This window comes from Neophocaena asiaeorientalis, unplaced genomic scaffold, assembly GCF_003031525.2.
Source record: "Neophocaena asiaeorientalis asiaeorientalis breed wild unplaced genomic scaffold, Neophocaena_asiaeorientalis_V1.1 scaffold30, whole genome shotgun sequence".
In the NCBI taxonomy this organism is placed as follows: Eukaryota; Metazoa; Chordata; class Mammalia; order Artiodactyla; family Phocoenidae; genus Neophocaena; species Neophocaena asiaeorientalis.
Window position 1 is genome coordinate 14,513,160 of NW_020174923.1, and position 20,254 is coordinate 14,533,413.

At 46.1% G+C, this 20,254-nt stretch overlaps 2 protein-coding genes across 4 annotated transcripts in view; one reads left to right on the forward strand and one right to left on the reverse strand.

Annotated features, from left to right (window-relative positions):
- Positions 1 to 55: 55 nt before the first annotated feature.
- FTSJ3 (FtsJ RNA 2'-O-methyltransferase 3) lies at positions 56 to 7,861 on the forward strand. Of its 2 annotated transcripts, none has more exons than XM_024760696.1 (20): positions 56 to 306; positions 484 to 589; positions 1,378 to 1,424; positions 1,547 to 1,626; positions 2,046 to 2,145; positions 2,238 to 2,432; positions 2,513 to 2,628; positions 2,745 to 2,849; positions 2,933 to 3,033; positions 3,267 to 3,347; positions 3,439 to 3,573; positions 3,710 to 3,845; positions 5,022 to 5,200; positions 5,355 to 5,475; positions 5,556 to 5,821; positions 6,098 to 6,189; positions 6,282 to 6,381; positions 6,474 to 6,657; positions 6,749 to 6,843; positions 6,928 to 7,861. In XM_024760696.1, exons 1-20 carry the CDS (start codon positions 240 to 242, stop codon positions 7,118 to 7,120), a joined length of 2,499 nt encoding a protein of 832 aa, XP_024616464.1. In that variant the 5' UTR covers positions 56 to 239; the 3' UTR covers positions 7,121 to 7,861. The 2 variants fall into 2 exon arrangements, with proteins under 2 accessions (XP_024616464.1, XP_024616465.1); XM_024760697.1 differs by having other exon boundaries at positions 290 to 306; positions 484 to 582; positions 6,928 to 7,509.
- DDX42 (DEAD-box helicase 42) overlaps positions 7,650 to 20,254 on the reverse strand; it is a 50,702-nt gene continuing 38,097 nt past the window's right edge. For both annotated transcript variants that reach the window (XM_024760695.1, XM_024760694.1), the window contains exons 8-18: positions 19,101 to 19,220; positions 17,927 to 18,103; positions 17,253 to 17,381; positions 16,238 to 16,337; positions 15,598 to 15,645; positions 14,985 to 15,082; positions 13,764 to 14,040; positions 12,585 to 12,811; positions 10,904 to 11,014; positions 9,734 to 9,835; positions 7,650 to 9,245 (exon numbers count right to left, since the gene is read on the reverse strand). In XM_024760695.1, the coding sequence (XP_024616463.1) occupies positions 8,535 to 9,245; positions 9,734 to 9,835; positions 10,904 to 11,014; positions 12,585 to 12,811; positions 13,764 to 14,040; positions 14,985 to 15,082; positions 15,598 to 15,645; positions 16,238 to 16,337; positions 17,253 to 17,381; positions 17,927 to 18,103; positions 19,101 to 19,220 (2,100 nt within the window). In that variant the 3' untranslated portion in view covers positions 7,650 to 8,534. The remainder of the gene's footprint in view (positions 9,246 to 9,733; positions 9,836 to 10,903; positions 11,015 to 12,584; positions 12,812 to 13,763; positions 14,041 to 14,984; positions 15,083 to 15,597; positions 15,646 to 16,237; positions 16,338 to 17,252; positions 17,382 to 17,926; positions 18,104 to 19,100; positions 19,221 to 20,254) is intronic.

Genomic DNA, 20,254 nt, shown 5'->3' on the forward strand with positions numbered 1-20,254 from the left:
GAAAACTTGGAGCCGGGGACGCGAGCGACGCAAGCGGAAGCGGAAATACGTTTGCTACCCACACGTGCCGCTTCACGGGTGGTAGAAATGGTGCTGGGTCGCGGTGAGTAGTGTGGGCTGAGGCTCCGAGTGTGTGTGCGACGGCGAGTGGGAAACGAAGAGCGGAATCTAGTGCTCCGGGAAGAGACGTCCCAATTTCTGCTTTCTCTCCGTATTGAGTGGCGCTCCCACGTTCCACCATGGGCAAAAAGGGCAAAGTCGGGAAGAGCCGGCGAGACAAGTTCTATCACTTGGCAAAGGAGACGGGTGAGTCAGGGTTCGCGCCGTCTGCGAGCGGGCGTGCCACCAACCTTGGTCGGTTCGCCCCCTTTCCGAATATTGAGTTTTTCTTCCGTAGAAAGGGTGGTGGGTCGTAAGGCCGCAGAAATCCCGCTGGGAAAGCGCTTCACGGGCCTTACTACAGTACTTTGTCGCCGCCTCCAGGTTACCGTTCCCGCTCTGCTTTCAAGCTGATCCAGCTGAATCGACGCTTTCAATTTCTGCAGAAAGCCCGAGCCTTGCTGGACCTGTGCGCTGCACCAGGTGGATGGTGTGTAACACCCGGCACCTGACGCTCCTTATGGAAGCGTTCTGGATTCCAGCCCTGGATGATTGAGAGTTGCATTTGGGGTGGGAGGGAAACAGTAATACCAACCTCAGATTTCTCTACTCCCCAGAACGTAAACTGCAGGGGGAAAGACTTGGACCGTGTACTTATGATATGATTGGCTGATACCGACCAGGGTTCTTGGTTTTCCCCAATCAATAGGAATTGACTAGAGGCCAGACAAGAAATTCAGGCAAGGTTTTCTTGGGGACCCTGCTGCAGCAGGGAGGAGCGAAAACAAGTAGCAGGTTCCCTTGCTAGCCAGCTCCCCAAGGAGGGGGCTGGCTGGTTCCTTATATAGCATGAAGGTGGGGGTGTGTCGGGGGTCCGGCCTGAGGGGCAGCTTAGGGGGTTTGCCCACCCCTTTGGTGGAGCTGAGTGCTGGGGGGCATGTGCAGTGCCCTGCTGCCTACACCGTTTTTGCTCCCAGCTCTTCAGAAGTGACAGTGGGTGGTGTTTTTTGTGTGTGCGTCCATAATTTTTGTCTTCTTGTCTATAATTCACCCCAACTGGGTATGCATGCAGTGTTTAGTCCCTTATAGTTTCTTTGTATTCTGTTGCTCGAGGAGTTTTGTCCAGGTGCAAGCATTGCAGCAAAGGGTCCGAGGTCACAGCCTGTCTCATTTCCACTGCACTTAGCAGGGACCCCTAACACCGGGGATGAGAGATCACATTGCCGAGGGAGGGGAAGGGACAGTCCAGGTGTTTTAATCTTTACTTCTCTTTTATAGGCTGCAGGTGGCCACCAAGTTTATGCCTGTATCCAGCCTTATTGTGGGTGAGTGACAGGTGGTGCTCCTGGATGTTCCAGGGGGTGGGAGTGTGAGACCCTGTGTTCTGCATTTCCTTTCTCCCTGCTTGAGACAACCTTTTGGAATACTCTGCCCTAATTTCTTCTAGGAGTGGATTTGGTTCCAATCAAGCCTCTTCCCAATGTGGTGACACTCCAGGAGGACATCACAACAGAACGCTGTAGGCAGGTAATAGGAATTTCTCTTTTCCTGTTCCCTTTATATGTAGACATCCACATTCATTTCTCTTCCCACCCTGATCCCCTAAAGGCACGTTTTTCCTGTTAACCATGCCTTGAGCAGTGCCTGCATGTTGTCTATATAACAAGGCCCATAATAGTGTGTGTCCGCCCAGCCTTTATTTATTCAGGAAAGAGGCCTTTGGAGTTGGAGGAAGTGCAGAGATTTCAGTGAAATCCTTTCCAGCGAATTCACTAGTAGACTCTAAGCTCCACGAAAACAAACGTGTTATTTTTGCTATTGTTGTATCCCCCCGTCCATGGCACAGGATTTGGCCGTGGTGGGCACTCAACAGAGGGCTGAATGAAGGGCTCCATTCGTAGCCATTTCTGTATTTCTGTTGCTGTGGTTTCTCTCCTTCTCTGTAGGCCCTGAGGAAGGAGCTGAAAACCTGGAAAGTTGATGTTGTGCTCAATGACGGGGCCCCCAATGTCGGGGCTAGCTGGGTCCATGATGCTTACTCACAAGGTGCCGGGATCAGGGGGCATGGAGCTGAGGGTGGAGGTGGGCATGCCCTCTCCGGCTGCAGAGGTCCTCAGCTAACTGTCTCCCCCCCACAGCCCATTTGACACTGATGGCTCTGCGTTTGGCTTGTGATTTTCTGAGCCGTGGTGGCTGCTTCATCACAAAGGTCTTCCGTTCCCGTGACTATCAGCCCTTACTATGGATCTTCCAGCAGCTCTTCCGCCGTGTCCAGGCCACCAAGCCCCAAGCCTCTCGTCATGAATCTGCAGAGATCTTTGTAGTCTGCCAGGGTGGGCATAACTTCCCTTGTTCTGTTGATTTAGTCTCCCACCTACCAAAGCACACTTTCTTATATATCCTATTACCTTAGGATTCCTGGCTCCCGACAAGGTCGACAGTAAATTCTTTGACCCCAAATTTGCCTTCAAGGAGGTTGAAGTTCAGGCCAAGACTGTTACTGAATTGGTGACTAAGAAGAAGCCAAAGGTGCGTTTGGCGAGTGGGGGCCACCCTCAGGTCCTGGGACTTGGGAGGTTGGGCCTGGTCAGTCCTACAGACACCCCAGAAGGGACTGCTCAACATTCATTATTTCCCTTCCTAAGGCTGAAGGCTATGCTGAGGGTGACCTCACACTCTATCACCGAACTTCAGTCACCGACTTCCTCCGAGCTGCCAACCCTGTTGACTTCCTTTCCAAAGCCAGTGAAGTGAGTCCCCAGACTCGAGGGGTACGAGGGAGCCCCAGAAACATGGCCTGAACATCTCCCCTCTTTTCCCTCCTCCCAAACAGATCTCGCTAGACGATGAAGAGTTGGCACGGCATCCAGCTACCACTGAGGACATCCGGGCGTGCTGTCAGGATATCAGGGTGCTGGGGCGTAAGGAGCTCAGGTTTGCACTGGGGGTGGGCATAGGTGCCGTGAGCCCCGAAGGCAGGGGACAGCCCTTGAAGGACGTGACGCTGGATCTCTGGGAACAGGATGCTGCTGTGTTAGAGGTTTGGGGCGGGGGCCTGAACCTTAGGACTTCTGTGGCTCAAACGTGAAATTCGGGGTATGGGCCCAAAACGAGGAGGTGAGGACCAAAGGGAGACAGCAAGGTCAGGAATGGTATTTCTGGGGCAGGTCCCTACTGAACTGGAGAACGAAGCTTCGGCGGTATGTGGCCAAGAAGCTGAAAGAACAAGCAAAGGCACTGGACATCAGGTGAGGAGGGAGCTAAACCAGGGCAGTTGTTGACTGGGTGTTGAGGGGAAGCATCCGGGAAAATAACCGACTCCTGCAACTACTCTGTCAGCCTCAGCTCAGGGGAGGAAGAGGAAGGTGAAGAGGAGGAGTCCGCAGCTGGGATGGGGCCGCAGCCCTCGGAGGAGGAGGAGCTGGACCGGACCCTGGCAGAGATGAAGGCCCAGGAGGTGGCAGAGTTAAAGAGGTGAGGGGAGCTGGGGAGGAGCTTGGGGAACCGCAAGGCAGAGTCCCTCGGTGGGTGAAGATGGGGAGAGAGGGTGAAGGCACGGATGGATATCTTCAGAGCTGGGCAGCTTTAATTCCTCAAACCACACCCTCAGGAAGAAAAAGAAGCTGCTGCGTGAGCAGAGGAAGCAGCGGGAACGTGTGGAGCTGAAGATGGATCTTCCCGGGGTTTCCATCGCAGACGAGGGGGAGACTGGCATGTTCTCCCTGCGCACCATCCGGGGTCACCAGGTGAGGCGGGGTTTGGGGCCCACTGAGGGGACAGGAGGATCTGTTTGGGTATTTGGAGTTGGGGCATTGGATGTCTTTTTGGTAAGTGTGCTGAAAGATCATGGCTCATGGTTGCTGTCTTCACCCGTAAATGACGTGATATGGGGAGACTTGGGAAAAAAACAAGAGCCTTGTGTCTCAAAGGCCAGGAAAGAACACACCCCTAAAATAATGAAAGTAGGGAGATTTGTGAGTGTGGCGTAGATTTATCCTTGTAGAACTAGAATATCAGAACCAAGAGGCCCTCGTTGCAGGAAGCTCAGGTTATAGGCGATGCAGCCAGGGTGCCTGGGTTACGAGCACGTGTGATGGAGGAAACTTTCCCTCAAGAGGGGAACAGCGTTCTTCAGTTCACTGAGACCAAGTTAGCACCTTGCTGCACCAGGCTGCTGGATGGTGCTTTCTGCTGAATACTGGAGAGTCTGCTTTTCCTGGTAAAAGCAGCATCACAAACAAAATGAGCTTTCGTGGCTCTCGTGTGGGAAGGTAGTAACCAGCTCGTATTGTTTAGGGGGCAGTAGAGCACAGTGGTCCTGGAGCAGACTACCACTTATGTGCTCTCTCCCTCAGTTTCCTCACCTGTAAAAGAAAATGATAGGCCTACCTACTAGCGTTTTTGGAAGGAATAAAAAAAAGATGGTGTAATTCCTGGTATGTGATTCAAGAAATAGCAGCTATAGTTGCCACGAGGAAAACAGATCTTGGAGTTGACAGCTGGTTTATCAGTGAAACAGTGCTTCCTGTTAGATGTATATGGCATGGGCTCCTTTATTCAGTGGAAACAAGAGTTGTAGATGTTATTCGCTGGTGATAAGGTGCCTTCTGAACGTAATTTTTAAAAAAGCAGTGTTTTAGAACATTTAAAAATCAGACGCTAATTAGACCGTGGGGTACTTTTCCATAAACCTGTTTCTGCTACCACTGAAGAAGACACAGCTGAATGATCTGGCCTAGAGTGGGATGTTTTAAATGGTTAATCCTATCACTTCCCTGTCTGTAAAAGAAGATATTATGTACTTGACACAGTGTGTTTTCTAGTGTTGCTGAGGATAAACTAAGGTGATGAATATGGAGGAAAATAGCAGTATGTACCTTGTTAGTGCCCGGCCTGACCTCTGTTTCTCTGTCAAACCTCAGTTGTTAGAGGAGGTAACACAGGGGGACATGAGTGCTGCAGACACGTTTTTGTCTGATCTGCCAAGAGATGACATCTACGTATCAGATGTTGAGGAGGATGATACATCTCTGGATAGTGACCTGGATCCAGAGGAGCTGGCAGGAGTCAGAGAACCTCAGAGTCTAAAAGACCAAAAGTGGTAAGGAGTGGGGGAGGGGTGTGGGGAGGTGTCTGCAGGGCACCCTCAGCTCAAGTCTGAAGCAGAGCTGGTGGCAGGGCTTGCCAGTTGGAGTGTGGGCAGCAGCAAGCCCTCCAGGGCACTGACCCTCCACCCACTTTCCTTGGGTCTACAGTGTACGGTTTGCTGAAGTGCAAGATGGTAAAGAGGAGGAAGAAGAAGAGAATCCATTGCTGGTACCATTGGAGGAAAAGGCACTACTGCAGGAAGAACAGGCCAGCCTGTGGTTCTCAAAGGTAAGCAGAGGCTGGTGGCCAAGACAGACAGGGACTGGCATTCCCTGGGCAAAGGGTGCCTGACGATTTCCCCATCACAGGATGGCTTCAGCGGGATTGGGGATGATGCCGACGAGGCCCTGGAGATCAGCCAGGCCCAGCTGTTGTACGAGAGCCGTCACAAGGGGCAGCAGCTGCCACCGCCGCCTTCCGGTGTGAAGATGGAGAACAAACCTCCCCCGTGCCAGGATGAGGCCCCTGAGAGGGCAGAGGCTCCTTCAGGGACAGAGGCTGCCACTGGCCCTGGTGGGGAAGAGAGAGATGACAGTTCTGACAGTGACAGCAGTAGCAGTGAGGGTGAAGAGAGGTGAGTGGTTGCAGCTGATGGGAGAAGAGCTGAAGAGGAAGCAGTGATTGTGACCAGTACTCTGTAATTGGGAGTTTGCAGCTCTGACTGCAGATAGAGAACTTTAAACGCTGATGATTCTAACTTGAGTGGTCTGCAGTACAGCCTGGGTGGCAAGATTTCTGGAAGTTCCCCAAGCATTTTTAACTAAGAACCAGGGGTGAGGTGAGTAGGAGTGGGCCCGAGTGGTGTGGCTAACGGTGGGACATGCGTGCACGGTCCTCCTCCCTCCCACAGCTGGAAACCACGCGGCAGGAAGAAGCGAAGCCGTGGGCCTAAGTCAGATGACGATGATGTTGGGTTTGAGGTCGTGCCTATCAAGGACCCAGGCGAGAACTCTGCACCTACTAGAATGGGAGGCAACATGGAGGGGTCAGTGTTGGGGACTGAGCTTTGACTTCCTTCCTTCTCCCCTCTCTAGTGAAACATCGGATACTGGACCCTGAAGGCCTTGCTCTAGGTGCTATTATTGCTTCTTCCAAAAAAGCCAAGAGGGACCTCATAGATGACTCCTTCAGCCGGTAGGGGGCAGAAAGTCCCGAGAAGGGATGGGGTGAGGAAGAGGGGAGGAATGATTTCTTTGAAAGCCTAGATTGGTGTCCTCTCCACCAAGGTACACATTTAACGAGGATGAGGATGAGCTTCCAGACTGGTTTGTGCAGGAGGAAAAGCAGCACAGGATACGACAACTGCCTATTGATAAGAAGGAGGTGGAGCATTACCGGAAACGCTGGCGGGAAATCAATGCACGTCCCATCAAGAAAGTGGCTGAGGCCAAGGCCAGGAAGAAACGGAGGGTAAGCAGTGGGGCTGCCTGAGATTCTGGGTGGGTGGGGCAGGGGTAGGAAAAGAGGTCAACCTGACCGAGGTTCCCCCGCCCACACACAGATGCTGAAGAAGCTGGAGCAAACCAAGAAGAAGGCAGAAGCTGTGGTCAACACAGTGGACATCTCAGAACGGGAGAAAGCGGCACAGCTTCGGAGGTGAGGGGCAGGGGGGTCACCCACAAAGGTACACGGGGGTGAAGGAGTGGCGGAAAGTCTCTAACCTGTGTCTTCCATTTACAGTCTCTATAAGAAAGCTGGGCTTGGAAAGGAGAAACGCCAAGTCACCTATGTTGTAGCCAAAAAAGGTGTGGGCCGCAAAGTGGGCCGGCCAGCTGGGGTCAGAGGTCACTTCAAGGTGGTGGACTCGAGAATGAAGAAGGACCAAAGAGCACAGCAACGGAAGGAGCAGAAGAAAAAGCACAAGCGGAAGTGAGCGGAGCCCCCAAAACCTCTGAGGGACTGACTGTAAGGACGAGGAGCGATTCCGTGCGGCTTCTGGCCTCCTTCGTACCAGCCCTACCCACCCTTGTCTGCACGGCAGTCGTCTGAAGAGACAGATTTGAGGTACCTGAACTCGTGGTGGCCCTGGGCAGTGAGGGGGACATCTTCCTGGCTGGAAGAAAGGGCTCCCGTTAAAATGTCTTGTCGGTGCTGTCAGAGCCCACAACCCTTCTGTGGTGCTGGGCGAGAAGTCACACCATTTTTAGATCCTAAGGCGAAGTTCAGTGGTGCAGTGGCATTCACTGTAGTCTATTCTTGGGCACGTGGGCCTTTCAAGTCTTCCCCCATTATCATCTGAATAAAACCAGGATGAGTGATTGATAGATGTCTGACAACAGTTTAGTTCCTGGTAACTTGATAACTCAAAAAACATCTGGGTGTTCACACCATGTACACTGTTCTAAATCATATTTAATATGTCCCGACTCATGGTGAAGTAGAAATGACAAGCAATCCACAGGTCCCAGTAGTAAAACATTTACTAGAGCAAGCAGAAAGGAATGCACATCTTAAAGAAACCTTCACAAAGTCACAAAATTGATGTATGTGTATTTCTTTTCCTTTTATAAACAAGATGATAGAACAAAAATCATCAAAATCATTTCAGCAAAAGTTTCCTACCATTATGGCAAGTTAAAAAAAATACAATGAAATAGGAGAAGACAATTTAAAAGCTGTTGTCAGGTTTTTGTTTTTTAAATTTAGCAACACTTCAGACCCAGAGCAGTCCTGTTTCCAGGACCCTCTCTCCCCCCTCAGCTGTAGGGACTCTGGATCTGGCAGGCTGCTGCTTCATGTCTCAGGACTGGACACAAACCTGGCTGGGAAACCTGAGCATCAACTCTCACTTAGAATCAGACCCCTCCCCTAACCTGCAGATGTTTGGGAAGCGCTTTGCTGCACGTCCCTAACACCTCCATGGACTAGGCTGCAGAAGCCTGTCTCAAATGGGGCCTGACTAGCCACAGAAAAAGAATTTTATTTGTAGGTGCTTTTAAGGTGACATTTAGTAAAAAATATGTACTACATATAAACCTAGAGTGAGTTTTGTGCCCTATAAGGCCGTTCCTTCCAAGGTATCCTCAACTGACCTTCGTGACACTCACCCAGAGCCAAAAGAAGCTGCCCAACTCTGACTGCTTCTAAGGACCAAAGCAGCTTCCCAAGAAAACATCTGGAAAATTATCCAGATGAAGGGGTAATGTCTCCAAGCTCCAGCTATCCACTAAGGGCAGGGGGTCCTTACACCTTGTGCCCCAACCCAGCCCTGAGACACCTAGTTACCAAAAGTCTTTCTAAAAATAAAATTAAAAGACAATTGATTTCACGCTTTCAGCACATACCCTCTAACTGTCCCATCGACTTTTCTTGCGCTTGGGTGGCTCGGGGACAGCAAAGCCATCAGTAGTCTTATCTGTCTTGCTGTCCATCTTGTCCATCTTGGTGCTGTCCACCTTGGGGTCCATCTTGCTTTCACGATTACAAATTTCTTTCCTGCTTTCACCATTCCGACCATCACTTGCACCTCGGCTCTCTCCATGTCTGCCTCCACCTCCTCCATGCCTGTTCTCTCCATGAGGATGGCCATCAGCATGACGGCGCCCATCAGCATGACGGCTGCTGCTTTCTGGGTAGCGGTATCCCTCTCCATGGCGACCACCGTCTCCATGACGTGGGCTATCACCATGCCGATTCCCACTCTCTCCGTGACTATGACGGCTTCCACCCCGGTTCTCAGTATATCTCTCTCTTTTCCCATTGCCACCCCCAATCCCTTCTCGGCTGTTATTCCCTGAAGCTGCGTTGTTGACTCCCTGGGCTCCGGCAGAAGGATAGGTCACTGGGGCACTGCTGAGGTTCCCAGTACTGCCAAAGCCTGGGATGCCCTTGGTGGCACTGGCAATGGGGCTGTCAGGACTGTTATGGCCCTGTTGGGCTGAATTAGTTGGAACTGAATTCAAGCTCCCTGCACTAGTCCATCCACTCGCCCCAGCAGCAGAGCTTCCAGCCTTCTGGTTGCTTAAACTGGCAGCAACAAAGTGACTCTTGTACTGTGACTAAAAGAGAGACAACAACAGTGGGTAAGACAGTAAGTTAAACTTGATGGCCCAGCTAGTTAACTGGATGCCAGCTAGCTAACTGGAGGTATAGAAGGATGATGGGTTCAGAGTTCACAAGAGACACAGAAGCAAACTTGTCTTAGCTAAAAAATGGCAATTACTCTCAACCAGATTACAAGAGCCTTGGAGCCTTGAAGGCTGTTAAGGCAGGGAGGGAACACCAATCCTGCTGTAGGATGAGGGCCCTGAGCATGACTGAAGTAGATGACCAGCAAGAGGGGTTTCTCTAGCCGCTACACCTGCAGCTCTAGGTAAGCTGCAGTTACGGTGATATTCGAAACTGAAAACAGGAGAAGGCCCTACCTAAAGCCAGCAAACATCAAATCTACGAGGCCAGCTACCATCTCAGGAAGACTAGGGCCCCTCATCACTGCCCAAGAGTTACCAGTGAAAGCTCTTAACTAAATGCTTAATTTCAGACTGACCTGGAAAGCTGCTTTCATTGCCGTCAGCCGATCTCCCATGGCTCCTGTGGAGGGCTTGTAGGCCTCATAATTGCTCATAACATTGTTGTTACTTCCTCGGTCCTAAAAAATAAACACACTCATGAGGATGGAAGAGTAAGTAGGAAAGCCCACTGCCACAGACTGGGCCTCAATATACTGAAAACTGAAGTGGGAGCTGAAATGGGAATGGGAAAGTTTTAGAAAGTTAGGCTTTGTGAGAAAAGGCACGGTAATGAATCATTTAAAAATGCTTATGCCTTTCAACCCAGTATTTCTATTTCTGGGAACTAACCCTAATAGTCAGAAATGAGGTCAGATTATGCCCAAAGCTGATCACTCGGTATTATTTACAGACACAAATATAAACATGTTTATGTAATTATATAAAAATTATGTTAAGGCTGAAAAGGCCACAAGGCAGTACAGCACATACATGACTGCTCAGGCTCCAAGTCCAGACCCTAAAGAGTCTGAAATCTCAGCTTCAGTACTCACCACAGTGTAAGCTTGGGTGCCTCAGTTTTATCCTCTGTACTTACTCTGAGTGGCTGTGGAGACTGAGCTAACGTGTGGCTGCCTGGGCTGGCCCTGGCACACGTTCAGTTCTATCATCTGCCTGATCCACATCATCATCATCACTGTAACATGGGGACAGATTTTTTATGTAACAAAGACACCAAGTTAACTATGATGATGCAGAAATGGAGACTGGCAGCTTTCTTCCTTGGCTTAAGAAAGTGACAGGAAACAAAGTTAAGAAAGCCAGTCAGGGGGAGCTTCTGTTACTGTTTTGTGAGAAAAGCTAGCTCTCATATCTCTGGTTCGATTTCCCAGAATGTAGGAATCATTCCTGAGTTTAGTTACAAGCTGTAGCTGGAGTTTACAGAGTGACCCTCTGCTCTAGGCCAGTGCTGGAGGGCTGGTGGACAGACTGCTGGGCCCCACCTCCGGAGCTGGATTCACCAGGTCTAGGGTGGGGCACGAGTTTGCATTTGCTACTGGTCCAGGGACCACAGTTTAAGAACCACTGCTAATCTAAACTGGTATCCTGAGCACGCCGAGTCAGTCAAGGACACACAGGTGCTTCTTCAATAGAAAGTCACGTTAAGAGGCTCTCAGACAAGAATAATCCTAACATCCAGGACTCACCGTGTTCTCAGAGCCGAGGCCAGGCCGCTCCCTGTAGCCTAGGCCTCCTCCACCAATGTTCAGCTTTTTCCCTTTCCCTCCTTTGAAGCGGGATTTCCGAAACCAGGCATTCTGCATTGAACACAATTCAAGGTTAAGACATGGGAGGAAGAGGCGCCCAGAGGAACGGGACGAGATCAAAAAGGAAACTAAATGGGAAGAACTTTGTGTTTCATCTTTTGCGAAGGTATCTATAGCAAAGGAGGAACTGTTCATAGGTACCACGGATTAGCTTCTTTTTGGTAGCTTCATCTGTCATATTTGTCAGGAGCCTTATCTAAGGCTTCCTTTTACTGCTCCTTCCTTCCTTCAGGGGCTCCAGGAAGTGATTAAGATACACCTCAAATGCAGAGTAGTTACTCTGGCCATTTCTAACTTCCTTGAGGAAAATGAATTTATTCTCTATTTCTCAGACAATCTATATATAACATCTCTGGGGGTGGTTAGAGCTTTATCTGACAATCACGTTACACTCAAAAAGTACCTGAGGGCTTCCCTGGTGGCGCAGTGGTTAAGAATCCACCTGCCAATGCAGGGGACACAGGTTCGAGCCCTAGGTCCAGGAAGATCCCACATGCTGCAGAGCAACTAAGTCCAAGTGCCACAACTACTGAGCCTGCGCCCTAGAGCCCGCGAGCCACAACTACTGAGGCCCGCGCGCCTAGAGCCCGTGCTCCACAACAGAGAAGCCACCGCAATGAGAAGCCCACGCACCACAACGAGGAGCAGCCCCTGTTCACTGCAACTAGAGAAAGCTCGCACACAGCAACGAAGACCAAACACAGCCAAAAATAAAATAAATGTATTAAAAAGTACTTGAAAGGTAGGGCAGGCTGGGCAAGGTGCTAATCAGGGAAGCTGATCAGTCTGAGAGCAGAGAAAGCCTGAGGCACAATGAGATGTAGGAAAACGCCACAGACAAAATACATCTTGTATTTAATTCAGGACTGGCTCTCCGGGAAAGGAAAGGAAAGATGATTCTACTCTCCCCTGCAATGCAGGTCCTTTACTCCCAGGTCTGGAAGCACAGGCAGTACCACAGTACAACTGCATTATGGGTGAACAGTTCTGTAGGCTGGCCTATGAATCTGAAAAACACGTAAGTCTCTACTATCAGTCTCTACAAATCCATTTGTAATTTGGGGACTGTGTGTATTAAGACAACTCAAGGTTGAATTAATCAGTAGAATGCCTCACTCAGTTTTAAATGGGTAAGCAGTGTAGTCAAAGGTCTGAGATCTAGGTCTGAGAAGTAGTGAAATACATTTTTTTTTTTAAAGACATCATACATTTTTAGCTCCCCAAAGAAAAAACTGTTTGGGGAAAAGGGCAGTGAGGAGACTAGTAGCTTTCTTTGATATTAAATTTGCTCACAAGTGTGACATGGGGCAAGCAGAAAGAAATGTCACAGGGACAGATTTTAGGACAAAGGAATAGCTTTTCAACATAAATGCTGCTGAAAGGAGAGGATGAGAGGACAGACCAGATGAGTTTTAATGTCCTACAATACCAATCTATACTTCATAAGTGCTGCCTGCCCAACTTTACTGTCATGTTTCTATGTTATCTGCCTCTGGCATATTGAAATTTTTTCGCTTAGTTTTACACCCTGGAGCAACCTGAAGTGTGTCCAGCCCCTCACCTGCATGGCCAAATCTAGGAGTTCCTTGGAAACATGTTGATTGGCTCCTTCCAAGTTCCGGACAAGGTCACCGGCAAAATTGCTGTCCTTGGGTGTCAGCAAGGTATAGGCCACGCCTTTCTCACCCGCTCGTCCTGTTCGGCCAATCCTATGCGTATGGGTATCAATATCTCGGGCCACATCATAGTTAATGACAGTCTTAATTGAAGGAATGTCCAGACCACGGGCTGATATAAAAAACAAAATTCTTTTATTCTTTATCAGGAGCTAAAACACCAAAGTGTCCCCAAATGCTAACCTAAGAACCCACATTCCTCTTATCTAAGCAAAGTACATGATTTGGTGTGCTGAGATACAGGCATGTAAGCTGCCCTTCTAGAACAAATGCCACTATCGTAGATTCTATGATGCTGGGTCAACTTAGTGTGTAAGGGACATCTATCTTCTACTATCAATAACCTGCCGTGGCCTCACTCTTGAACCAGAGATATGTAAAAAAAAAAAAAAAAAAAAAGTAAAACCAACATCAAATGTGTCCTGAAGCTGAGAAGTGATCTCCTTTCTGCGAGAAAATACCAGTTTTTAAGGGCAGCTATTAAAATTCAGCAGAACAAACTCAAAAATCACACTTCAAAACTTTTTCTGATCTTGAGTGAAGTATGCCAAACTAAATAATCAATGTAAGATACGTACTATATTCAGACACACAACAGGGGCATAGCCCACGATGTGACTGTGTGAACAATTTCTTCCCCAAGTGTCTTCCAACTGCAGAGATTCTTTTTTTCAGAGGAACATTAAATGAAAAGTGATGGGCTTCCCTGGTGGCGCAGTGGTTGAGGGTCTGCCTGCCGACGCAGGGGACGCGGGTTCGTGCCCCGGTCTGGGAGGATCCCACGTGCCGCAGAGCGGCTGGGCCCGTGAGCCATGGCCGCTGAGCCTGCGTGTCCAGAGCCTGTGCTCCGCGGCAGGAGGGGCCACAGCAGTGAGGGGCCCATGTACCGCAAAAAAAACCCAGAGCTCCAGACTGTAATCACTGTGCTCTGAACTGCTGCACCACAGGATGTGGCCAGCCAGGCCAGCAGAGTGCCTTCAATCAGCCTCCTCAGATATTAAAGGTCTTATATAGCAAGACAGAGCACCCTTACAGCATGGTTACTGGGGAAATTCATACCCTACCTGCAACATCTGTGGCCACGAGGACTGGGATGTCCTTTTTCTTAAAGTCTGAAATAACCTTGTTTCTTTCACTCTGATCCATGTCACCATGGAGCAGGCCAAGACTATGACCCTCCTGTTTAAGGTTATTGGCTAGCTCTTCAGCATTGGCTTTTTTAGTAACAAACAGGAGGACACTTCCTGAAGAGGTGAACTCCACTAGACGCCGGGTGAGCCAGTTCCATTTACTAGGCCCAGAATGCAGAATCTCCACAATCTGAGTCACATCTTCATTTGCCTGAAAAGAAATAAATGAAAAAGATAATTGCGACATTTGTGCCACAGGGCACGTGAATTAGGACCAGCCATCACATTTTCTACCTGCACCTGGAAGAACCTTGAATAATCCCTCTTCTCCTTGGGCCTTTCTTCAGCAAGTCAAGTGTAGCTCAAATTTTACATCCCTTAGCAAATCACAGTGTTCTCCACCTCCCCTGACGTGTACATACACCTAATAATCTGTAAGCCCCAGTGCTTTGCTCAATACTTCTCTATATGCCTATTCAGATTATTCCTAATAGAGTAAGCTCCTCTTCTGTCCTTCCCACTTACTGTTCCTAGTACAATTCATACATGCACACAGAAGGCACTCAGTGATGAAAAGCAGACAATGTCAAAAAGCTAACTGCACAGAACTTTAATAAATACACCAAGCAAACTAAGGAATTCTCAAAGCAGCCTTAATTGATTTTCAAATCACAATTCAGAGAAATTTTCCACATAGGACATATTTATAGGTAAGGAAAAAAAACCTTTAACTCATTTTCAACAGGCCTTTCAAATCTCCCCACTCCATGCTGTGCAGGCCTACTCCCACAATCACTTATGATGTCAGTTCCATCCTAACTGACCAGTAGTCTTTCAGGCAAAACCTGCTTTTTCCCCCAAAAAATATTTTTTTAAAAAAACCTTTTATTCCGGAAAAAAACTTTAACATTCAAAGAGTAAAATGAACAAAATCAACTCCCACGTATCCATCACCAAGCTTCAACAATTATTAACATTTTGCCAATCACGCTTCACCTGTTCCCCCAACCCTGGTGTTTTTAAAGCAAATTTGAAACATGTTGCCTCATCTGTAAATGCGTAACATTTTTTTCTCAATAGTGAGAAATTAATTCCATGTCACCATAGTAAGAGAAATAACCCACTGGGATCCTGTCCAGCCCTGCTTAGGGTTACCTCTCCAATATCCCCCTGCACCACACGAATAGGATCAATCAGGATGTCTCTGGCCAGTTTTTCAATCTTTTTCCGAAAAGTTGCACTGAATAAGAGAGCTAAAAGGTAAAGTAAATTCTGTTAAAGAAACAATATGACTTCTTTTCTGAATACCCACTAAGCTTCCCACTGACACTGCTCAGTTTTTAAAAAAATAAACCCACCTGAACTTTAACTTTAGTTTAAAAATTAATTCACTAAGGAAAAAAAAAAACTTGCCCTTATTCTAACTTTATGCATTTTCAGTTAAGACAGGGGTTGTCAGCATGGTTCAGAAAAAGGCTCTTGACTTCAAATCAGCATATCTGCACTGTGTATTGCCTCTAGCCAGTGATAAAACTTTATGAATTGGGGCAAGTAATTAAATCCTCAGCCTTGGTTTCATCATCTATAAAAATGAGCAAGTTCTATCTAATGATCTCTAAGGTCCTGTCCCCATCATTATCTTCCCCTTTATGGTTCCTCACTAGAACACACGTGATCATTTTTGCTGCCATAGCTGTGAGTGCTTATAAAATAAACAAGTGTTTATTCTGAGTACAAACATGGCTTAATGAAACTGCTTCATACGTACTCTGTCTGTCAGGACGGACATGACTTGCTATGGATCGCACCTGGTACTCTGGAAGAAGCAGAACAGTAAAATTAGTATCATACCTCTGTATGACAGTTTGGGATGCCTGGGAAAAGTCATTTTAGTAAAAATCTTCACATGAGACATTATAAGAATTAAGGAAATTCTGGAACTCCTAGACCTATCACTCAGTATGAAACTCAGAAACAATTACCCCAGCACCATTGGCTGGGCCCAGGGATGATCCAATCCATAAAGATAGCTATTTAGAATTTTCACACAGCTGGTTAAGTCAAGGAGGACAGGAAAGCAAAAAGGCCTTGAATGATATGACATCCACCTACCTAAGAACACAGACCTTGACCTCCACAAAGGCATATGAATAAAAATAAAGCCTAGAGACGATATTCCCCTTATATTCACAGGTACTTTCAAATGTCCTCAACCCAGTTAAGCCTATATACTTTTCCTGAAAAAGGTCCTAAAAATAGTTAATGTCTTAGCAATATCTCTATGGTCTAATCCTATCCAGGAGTATTTTTAGCTTCTCTCGTGCAGAGAAAAAATTAAGTCTAGAAAGATATGGAAAAAACTAGTATCATGAGGACGGGGACAGAAGAAACTGGTATTCAAGGCATACCAAATCCCATGTCAAACATTCGATCTGCTTCATCAAATACAAGGTAAGAGACTCTTTGAAGGTTGGTAGCTTTCTTCTTCACATGATCAATAAGTCGACCCTATGAGATCCAGAAAATGAATAGTAAGCATAGTCATCCCAGTGTCTGCTGGACACTGGTTCCAGGATCACCCACACTCACCTCCCATGAGGACGCTCAAGTCCCTTAAAATGAAGGAGTGTTTGCACATACAACCCACACACACCCTCCTGTATCCTTTAAACCATCTCTACTTATAATACCTAATGCAACGTAAATGCTACGTAAATAGTTGCCAGCACGCAGCAAATTCAAGTTTTGCTTTTTGGAATTTTTTTCCCGAATATTTTCAATCCTTGGTTGGTGAAACTCACAGGGAAACCTGCCGATGTGGAGGGCCGATTGTATAATTAAAGGCATTTACAGGAACTTTCTAGAGTTCCACTCCTGGCAAAAGTGCTAATACTCCAGTCTTAGACCGTAATAGATACTGCTCTGACAGCCTCAGACTTTACGCACTGCAGAGCCCAAAAGAACAGAAAATCTGAAAACGCAACGGGATTCTTCCTTTACGTTAATTTTGATTTAAATTGTGGAAAGATGGTCAGAACTATTTTTTGTGAGGCATTCTGAAATTACCTAAGTTAAAGCCTTATTAATGGGTTTTAATGTTTAAACTACAATCTTCTAGGCAGTTCTGACCATACCCTGAACAACTTTCTGATTCTTGGTGCTCTCAGTAAGCATGGATCCCTTTTCTAGGAGAGCATAAGAAAAACTGTTTGCTATAGAGGGCAATTCACAGCAGAGAGAATCTTATTGGACTGCTGTTTTAGGCTAGCAATCAAAATTAAACCAAAGCCACCAGCTGTCATTGCATCAGAGTATTCTTAACCCTGCTTTACCACATTTTAGGGGAAATGCCCTCCAACAACTAACCATTTTTTTTCATACCAAGAGAGGCTGATAAGCTATTTAAACACAAGACATACTTACTGGTGTACAGACAACAATCTCTGCCCCTTCCTGAAGGGCCTTGGCCTGCTCCCACATGCTCCCTCCTCCATACACGGCCACTGATCGGAGATTATACGCTTTCCCAAACCGCTTGCATTCTGCGTGGATCTACAAAGTTGACATAATGACATATTATTAACAAACTGTGACAACAGATACCTCTGTCATAACCCAAAAGGGAGCTATGAAAAACGCACAGAATGCGGTATCAATAGAAAATCAAAAGCTAGAAAATGCTTTAAAAACACAATTTTACTTATAAAGTAAATGAACAGAGCACCATTATCGTATCTGAACAGGCTATCTAAAATCCTGCTGCGATTATTCTGTTTCACCTCTCTTCCCGACCCTGGCACTGCCCTTCTGCCAAACAGAATGAATTAACCCAGGAGGAAACTTATAATACAGTTCCCATATTAATTTGGTTATACAGAAAATCTATAACACATAATATTTTCCAGAAGTTTCCTGGTAGCACAACAATGTGAATGTACTTAATGCCACTTAACGGTACATTTAAAAATGGCTATAATAGTAAATTTTGTGTATTTCACTACAATTAAAAAAAAGTTTCCTGGTAATTCTACCCATTTGACTGGCTAGTCCCTTACCAGTTAACATATGGAGGGGGGGCTTCTACACAAAGCACATACCTGCTGACAAAGCTCCCTAGTAGGACACACAATCACTGCAATTGGTCCATCACCTGGTTCCAATTCTTTCTGGTCCATTATATGAATCAACATGGGCCAGATAAAGGCCGCAGTTTTCCCACTGCCTGTTTTGGCAATACCAATCATGTCTCTACCACTTAATGCCACAGGTACACCCTAGAGAAAAAGAAAAAAAAAAAAAAATCCACTCCAAACTTTCAATTTTAAAGATGTGCTGAAGGAAATTCTGTGGAAGGGTAAATGACTATTAATGACATTTATTTCCAATGGAACAAAAATGTCCTGGGCTATGCATACTGGCTATGGAATAACAAGAAATACCTGGAATTCCCATTAACTTTTTGATCTGTAGAAAATATTATCATTGCTAAAATTTTTAAAAATTTGTCCCCCTTGTGAAGGTCGAGACTGTCTCATCCACATACTGAACTGCGTAGAAATGAATAAAATCCATATATTAATGAGAAACAGAAGCTATTCCTTTCAGTTATGAGAATTTTCAGGCCATGGACAAAGGAATCCTCATAATCGACAGTGCTAAACTTCTCTATGCACAAATTTTATTTTGTTCAGTCTAGGCCTAATGAACTATTTTCTTCAGATCATATTTTCAAGACATTTATCAGACACAAAAGAACATTTCCCAGCCCCTTAGCAACTTTTTTAAAAAATAGGTTAAGTAGATTTATTAATATAGGATGCTTGTGAAAGACACAAGTGGGCAGGCAAGAGGGCTCTGCCCCAAGAACTAAGCAGACTACATTTTTATAATCAAAGGAAAAGTGCGGAGGGGGAGAAGACCACCTCATGTCCTAGGTCGCAGGCAAGTTCCTAGGACAGGCTGCCAAGTGAGGGTCCTTCCTTGGCTTTGCACAGGAAAGAATTCAAGAGCCAGCCATAGTAAAGTGAAAGCAGTTTATTTAGAAAGACACACATTCCATAGACAGAATGCAGTCCACCTGAGAAGGTGAGAACAGCCAGCAACTTCTTAAGAGTGGTAAAAAATTCACTTTTGCTCTTTAATTTTTAAACGTTTCAAAAATTCTATCCATGTCAATACAGTTCTATACTAAACTTTCATTGCTTTAACTTGTTAAAAAAAAAAGTCACAATGTCATTCTACTTCATTTTTCTTTCAATATGTTTTACTTACCTGGCACTGTATTGGAGTGGGCTGTGTGTACTCAGATTTCCGAATCTGGTGCATAAGTTGCTCATCAAACCCAAAATGAGCAAAACTACTTCCTGGTCTAGGAGGTGCAGCACCAGAAACCTAGAGATAAAGACAACTTGCAGGAATGACTGTACTTCAAAACAAACAGCATTAGAAGTTCAAGAATATTTGCCTGTATCTACCTAGCATTTAGTTGGGAGTATGAAGAAGTGAAAATATAAGTCTGTAGCTAATAGCCTACACTGTTTGAAAAGGTAAAATTCAAATAATAACAGTCTAAAACCTCATATAAAAAACTCCAAGATAAATGTTCCTGAGATAATAGTCATATCATTTTAAATGATTAAGGGCCTAGAAATCTCTTAAATCAAAATCAATTTTCTCATAAGAAATAAAAAGATGTTCAGTAAATTGGAAAAAGCCATTAATATACTTCTTCCATTTGCATAACTATTAACCAGGTGGTAGAAAAAATAAAATTTACTCTTGAAATAAACAGTGCAAATGAGCTCCAGATTCAGACACGTCTATACCCACTAGTGACAAAGATATTGTCTACTGTCTCCAATTTCAGTGATGCCTGAAGAGCTAACATCCCGCTTAGTGATGATCCAGACACTGCCAAATGTTGTTTGAACTGCACCCAGGTGAAGAACTGGGCTCCACCTCCATCAAGGTTTCTCAGGTGATGCTGATATTTCCAACCAGGATTTCACTTAGAAGTTTTTTTGAAGGGGTACTTCTTAGAAAACAGACAAGTACATACGTACACACACACACACACACACACACACCCTCCCACCCACCTATCCTCAGAAAACACAAGTTCAAACATCATGTAGCAACTGGTAAGGCCAGAAAGTTGTCCACACAAGAGCATACATCACTGTATTATCTGTGTGTTTCACTCAACATCTAGCAGCACCCTAAACAATGTGGTCAGTGTGCAACCCAAAGCTTCTTAGTGGACAATTTAAACTACTATTCTGATATTAGTACATGCATATTTTTTAAAGTTGTTAATTTCTTCTTCTAATTAAAAATGCGTGCTGTATATAGTTTGAGAAGCAAGTGTATCTTAATTTCGAAATAGTCTAAAACTTCCAATATTGTCCACATCTATTAATCTTGTC